Below are 5,549 nucleotides of genomic sequence, written 5' to 3'. Positions count from 1 at the left end.
TTTTTTTTTTTTTGTTTGTCGTTTTTTTTTTGTCTTTTTTCGTTTGTCTTTTTTCTTTTTTTTTTGTCGTTTGTCTTTTTTCGTTTGTCGTTTGTCTTTTTGCGTTTGTCGTTTTTTCGTTTGTCTTTTTACGTTTGTCGTTTGTCTTTTTACGTTTGTCACGTTTGTTGTTTGTCTTTTTACGTTTGCCGTTTGTCTTTTTGCGTTTGTCATTTGTTTGTTTTTTGTTTTGTCTTTTTTTTGTGTTTTTCTTTTTGTCTTTTTTTGTTTGTCTTTTTGCGTTTTTCTTTTTTCGTTGTCGTTTTTTTTTTTTTTTTTTTTTTTTTTTTTTTTTTTTTTTTTTTTTTTTTTTTCTTTTTTTTTTTTTTTTTTTTTTTTTTTTTTTCTTTTGTTTTTTTCTTTTTTCTTTTTGCGTTTGTCGTTTGTCTTTTTGCGTTTGTCGTTTGTCTTTTTGCGTTTGTCGTTTGTCTTTTTGCGTTTGTCGTTTGTCTTTTTGCGTTTTTTTGTTTTGTTTTTTTGTTTTGTTTTTGTTTTTTTGTTTTTTTTTTCGTTTGTCGTTTTTCGTTTTTCGTTTGTGTTTGTTTTTTTTGTCGTTTTTCTTTTTTTTGTGTTTTGTTTTTTTGCGTTGTCGTTTGTTTTTTTGCTTTGTCTTTTGTTTTTTTGCGTTTGTTTTTTGTTTTTTTTTTTTTTTTGTTTTGTTTTTTTTTTTTTGTTTTTGTTTTTTTTTGTCGTTTGTTTTTTTGCTTTTTTTTTTTTTGTGTTTTTGTTTTTTTTTCGTTTGTCTTTTTGCGTTTGTCGTTTGTCTTTTTGCGTTTGTTGTTTGTCTTTTGTCGTTTGTCGTGTTTGTCGTTTTTTGACGTTTTTCTTTTTGTCTTTGTCGTTTGTGTTTTTGTTGTGTCGTTTGTCGTTTGTCGTTTGTTTTTTTTTTGCGTTTTTTTTGTTTTTTTGCGTTTGTCGTCGTTTGTCTTTTTGCGTTTGTCGTTTGTCTTTTTTCGTTTGTCGTTTGTCGTTTGTCCTTTTTTTCGTTTGTCGTTTTTCTTTTTTCGTTTTTGTCTTTTTCGTTTGTTTTTTTTCTTTTGTCGTTTGTCGTTTTTCTTTTTGCGTTTGTCGTTTGTCGTTTGTCTTTTTGCGTTTGTCGTTTGTCGTTTGTTTTTTTTGTTTTTTGTCGTTTGTCGTTTTTTTTTTGTTTTTTGTCGTTTGTTTTTGTTGTTTTTGTCGTTGTGCGTTTTCGTTTGTTTTTTTGTTTTTGCGTTTTGTTTGTTTTTGCGTTTGTCGTTTGTCTTTTTGCGTTTGTCGTTTGTCTTTTTGCGTTTGTCGTTTGTCTTTTTTCGTTTGTCGTTTGTCTTTTTTCATTTGACTTTTGTTTTTGTGTTTTTTGTTTGTTTTGTTGTTTTTTTGCGTTTGTCGTTTTGTCTTTTTGTCGTGTCGTTTGTCTTTTTGTCGTTTGTCGTTTTTGTGTTTTGTCTTTTGTCTTTTTTGTTTTTGTTTTGTGTTTTTTTTGCGTTTTGTTTGTTTTGTCTTTTTGCGTTTGTCGTTTGTCGTTTTTTTTTTTGTTTTTTTGTTTGTCTTTTTTTTTTTTGTTTTTGTTTTTTTGTGTTTTTTTTTTTGTTTTTTTGTTTTTTTGCGTTTGTCGTTTGTTTTTTTGCGTTTGTCGTTTGTCTTTTTGCGTTTGTCGTTTGTCTTTTTGCGTTTGTCGTTTGTCTTTTTGCGTTTGTCGTTTTTCTTTTTGCGTTTGTCGTTTGTCTTTTTGCGTTTGGCATTTTTCTTTTTGCGTTTTTCGTTTGTCTTTTTGCGTTTGTCGTTTGTCGTTTGTCGTTTTGTCTTTTTTGTCGTTTTCGCGTTTGTCTTTTTTGCGTTGTCGTTTGTTTTTTTTTTTTGTCTTTGTGTTTTTTCTTTTTGCGTTTTGTCGTTTGTTTTTTTTCGTTTGTTTTTTTTTTTTTTTCTTTTTTTCGTTTTTTTCTTTTGTTTTTTTCGTTTGTTTGTTTTCGTTTGTCGGTTTTCTTTTTGTCGTTTGTTGGTTGTCTTTTTGCTTTTGTTGTTTTTCTTTTTTCGTTTGTTATTTGTCTTTTTGCTTTTTTCGTTTGTCTATTTTGCTTTTGTCGTTTGTCTTTTTGCGTTTGTCGGTTGTCTTTTTGCGTTTGTCGTTTGTCTTTTTGCGTTTGTTTGTTTTTGTCTTTTTTGCGTTTTGTCGTTGTCGTTTTGCGTTTTTTCGTTTTGTCTTTTTTGTCGTTTGTCGTTTTCGTTTGTCGTTTGTCTTTTTGTTTGTGTTTTGTTTTTGTTTTTGTCGTTTGTCGTTTGTTGCGTTTGTCGTTTGTCGTTTTTGTTTTTGTCGTTTTTTGTCGTTTGTCGTTTGTCTTTGTTCGTTTTTTTTGTCGTTTGTCGTTGTTTTTTGTCTTTTTTTTTTGTCTTTTTTTTTTTTCGTTTGTCGTTTGTTGTTTGTTTTTTTTTTGTTTTTGTTTGTTTTTTTGTTTTTTTTGTTTTTCTTTTTGTTTTTTTCATTTTTCGTTTTGTTTGTTTTTTTCTTTTTTGCGTTTGTCGTTTGTCTTTTTGTTTTTTCGTTTGTCTTTTTACGTTTGTCGTTCGTCTTTTTGCGTTTTTTTTTTGTCGTTTGTCTTTTTGCGTTTGTCGTTTGTCTTTTTGCGTTTGTCGTTTGTCTTTTTGCGTTTGTCGTTTGTCGTTTTGCATCTTTTTGCGTTTGTCGTTTTTCTTTTTGCGTTTTCTCTTTTTTCTTTTTGCTTTTTTCGTTTTTGCGTTTGTCGTTTGTCTTTTTGCGTTTTTTCTTTTTTGTTTTTTCGTTTGTCTTTTTTCTTTTGTCGTTTGTCTTTTTGCGTTTGTCGTTTGTCGTTTGTCTTTTTGCGTTTTTCGTTTGTCGTTTGTGCGTTTGTCGTTTGTCTTTTTGCGTTTGTCGTTTGTCGTTTGTCGTTTGTTGTTTTTCCTTTTGCCGTTTGTTGTTTGTTTCTTTTGCGTTTGTCGTTTGTCTTTTTGCGTTTTGTCGTTTGTCTTTGTTGCGTTTGTCGTTTGTCTTTGTGCGTTTGTCGTTTGTCTTTGTGCGTTTGTCGTTTTTTGTTTGTCGTTTGTCTTTGTGCGTTTGTCGTTTGTCTTTTTGCGTTGGGTGTTTGTGTTTTTGCGTTGGCTGTTTGCGTTTTTGGTTTGTCTGTTTTCCTTTGTTCTTTGGCTTTTTTCGTTTGTCGTTTGTCTTTTTGTGTTTGTCGTTTGTCTTTTTGCGTTTGTCGTTTTGTCTTTTGTTTTTTGTCGTTTGTCTTTTTGCGTTTGTTTTTTGCGTTTCTTTTTTTTTTGTCGTTTGTCGTTTGTCGTTTTGCGTTTTCTTTTGCGTTTGTCGTTTTTTGTTTGCCTTTTTGCGTTTGTCTTTTTGCGTTTGTCGTTTTGCGTTTGTCGTTTGTCGTTTTTCTTTTTTCGTTTGTCGTTTGTCGTTTGTCGTTTTTCTTTTGTCGTTTGTCGTTTGTCTTTTTTGCGTTTGTCGTTTGTCGTTTTTGCGTTTGTCGTTTGTCGTTTGTCTTTTTGCGTTTGTCGTTTGTCTTTTTGTCTTTGTCGTTTGTCTTTTTGCGTTTGTCGTTTGTCTTTTTGCGTTTGTCGTTTGTCTTTTTGCGTTTGTCGTTTGTCTTTTTGCGTTTTGTCGTTTGTCTTTTTTGTGTTTGTCTTTTTGTGTTTGTCGTTTGTCTTTTTGCATTTGTCGTTTGTCTTTTTGCGTTTGTCGTTTGTGTTTTTGCGTTTGTCGTTTGTTTTTTTTTTTTGTCGTTTGTCGTTTGTTTTTTGCGTTTGTCGTTTTTTGTTTTGTCGTTTGTCGCTTTTTTGTCGTTTTTGCGTTTGTCGTTTCGTTTTTGTCGTTTGTCGTTTGTTTGTTTGTCGTTTTTTTGTCGTTTGTCGTTTGGTTTTTTTCTTTTTTCTTTTTTCTTTTGTCGTTTGTTTTTTGTCTTTTTTCATTTGTCTTTTGTCGTTTGTCTTTTTGCTTTTGTCTTTTGTCGTTTGTCTTTTGTCGTTTGTCGTTTGTCATTTGTCTTTTTGCGTTTGTCGTTTGTCGTTTGTCTTTTTGCGTTTGTCGTTTGTCGTTTGTCGTTTTTCGTTTGTCGTTTTTCGTTTGTCTTTTTTCGTTTTTCGTTTGTCGTTTGTCGTTTGTCTTTTTTGTTTTGTCGTTTTTCTTTTTTTGTTTTTCTTTTTTTTTTTTGCTTTTTTCTTTTGTCGTTTTTCGTTTTGCGTTTGTCGTTTGTCTTTTTGCGTTTGTCGTTTCTTCTTTTTGTCGTTTGTCATTTGTCTTTTTGCGTTTTTGGTTTGTCTTGTTACATTTGTCTTTTTTTTGTTTGTCTTTTTGTTTTTTTTGTTTGTGTTTGTTATTTGTCTTTTTTTTTTTTTTGTTTTTTTCCTTTTTTTCGTTTGTCGTTTTTCTTTTTGCTTTTTCGTTTGTCTTTTTGCTTTTTTCGTTTTTCTTTTTTCTTTTTTCTTTTTTCTTTTTTTTTTTGTTTTTTGTTTTTTTTCTTTTTTTTTTTGTTTTTGTCTTTTGTCTTTTTCCTTTTTTTTTTTCTTTGTCCTTTGTCTTTTTGCGTTTGTCGTTTGTCTTTTTTTTTTTCGTTTTTTTTTGTGTTTTTTTTTTTTTGTCTTTGTTTTGTCGTTTGTCGTTTGTCGTTTGTCGTTGTGTTTTTGTCTTTTGTCTTTTTGCTTTGGTCGTTTGTGTTTTTGCGTTTGGCGTTTGTCTTTTTACGTTTGTCGTTTGTCTTTTTACGTTTGTCGTTTATCTTTTATCGTTTGTCACGTTTGTCATTTGTCTTTTTGCGTTTGTCGTTTGTCTTTTTGCGTTTGTCGTTTGTCTTTTTGCGTTTGTCGTTTGTCTTTTTGCGTTTGTCGTTTGTCTTTTTTCTTTTTGCGTTTGTCTTTTTTCGTTTTGTTTTTTCTTTTTTTGTTGTTGTTTGTTTTTTTTTGTTTGTCGTTTGTCTTTTGCGTTTGTGTTTGTCTTTTTTTTGCGTTTGTCGTTTGTCTTTTTGCGTTTGTCGTTTTGTCTTTTTGCGTTTGTCGTTTGTTTTTTTTGTCGTTGTCTTTTTGTTTGTCGTTTGTTTTGTCGTTTGTTGCGTTTGTCTTTTTGCGTTTGTCGTTTGTCTTTTTGCGTTTGTCGTTTGTCTTTTTGCGTTTGTCGTTTGTCTTTTTGCGTTTGTCGTTTGTCTTTTTTGCGTTTGTCGTTTGTCTTTTTTCGTTTGTCGTTTGTCTTTTTTGTGTTTGTTGTTTGTTCTTTTTGCGTTTGTTTTTTTTTTTTTGCGTTTGTCGTTTTGTCTTTTTGCGTTTGTCGTTTTGTCGTTTTGTCGTTTTCGTTTGCGTTTTGCGTTTGTCGTTTGTCTTTTTGCGTTTGTCGTTTGTCGTTTGTCTTTTTGCGTTTGTCTTTTTGCGTTTGTCGTTTGTCGTTTGTCTTTTTGCGTTTTTCGTTTGTCTTTTTGCGTTTTGTCGTTTTGTCTTTTGTCGTTTTTGTCGTTTGTCTTTTTGCGTTTGTCGTTTTCTTTTTGCGTTTTTGGTCGTTGTCTTTTTGCGTTTGTCGTTGTCTTTTTTTT

At 30.9% G+C, this 5,549-nt stretch overlaps 1 protein-coding gene across 1 annotated transcript; it reads right to left on the bottom strand.

Annotated features, from left to right (window-relative positions):
* Positions 1-267: 267 nt before the first annotated feature.
* LOC129694831 (uncharacterized) lies at positions 268-2,760 on the bottom strand (the record flags this gene model as incomplete). Its single annotated transcript, XM_055631592.1, has 2 exons — positions 268-483; positions 2,686-2,760. Coding segments are annotated over 2 exons (291 nt in total), but the record flags the coding sequence as incomplete, so codon positions are not given.
* Between the last annotated feature and the right edge of the window lie 2,789 nt (positions 2,761-5,549).

This window comes from Leucoraja erinacea, unplaced genomic scaffold, assembly GCF_028641065.1.
Source record: "Leucoraja erinacea ecotype New England unplaced genomic scaffold, Leri_hhj_1 Leri_816S, whole genome shotgun sequence".
Classification (NCBI taxonomy): Eukaryota; Metazoa; Chordata; class Chondrichthyes; order Rajiformes; family Rajidae; genus Leucoraja; species Leucoraja erinaceus.
Note: the sequence above shows the minus strand (reverse complement) of the source record. Positions and strands in the feature narration are given on the sequence as shown.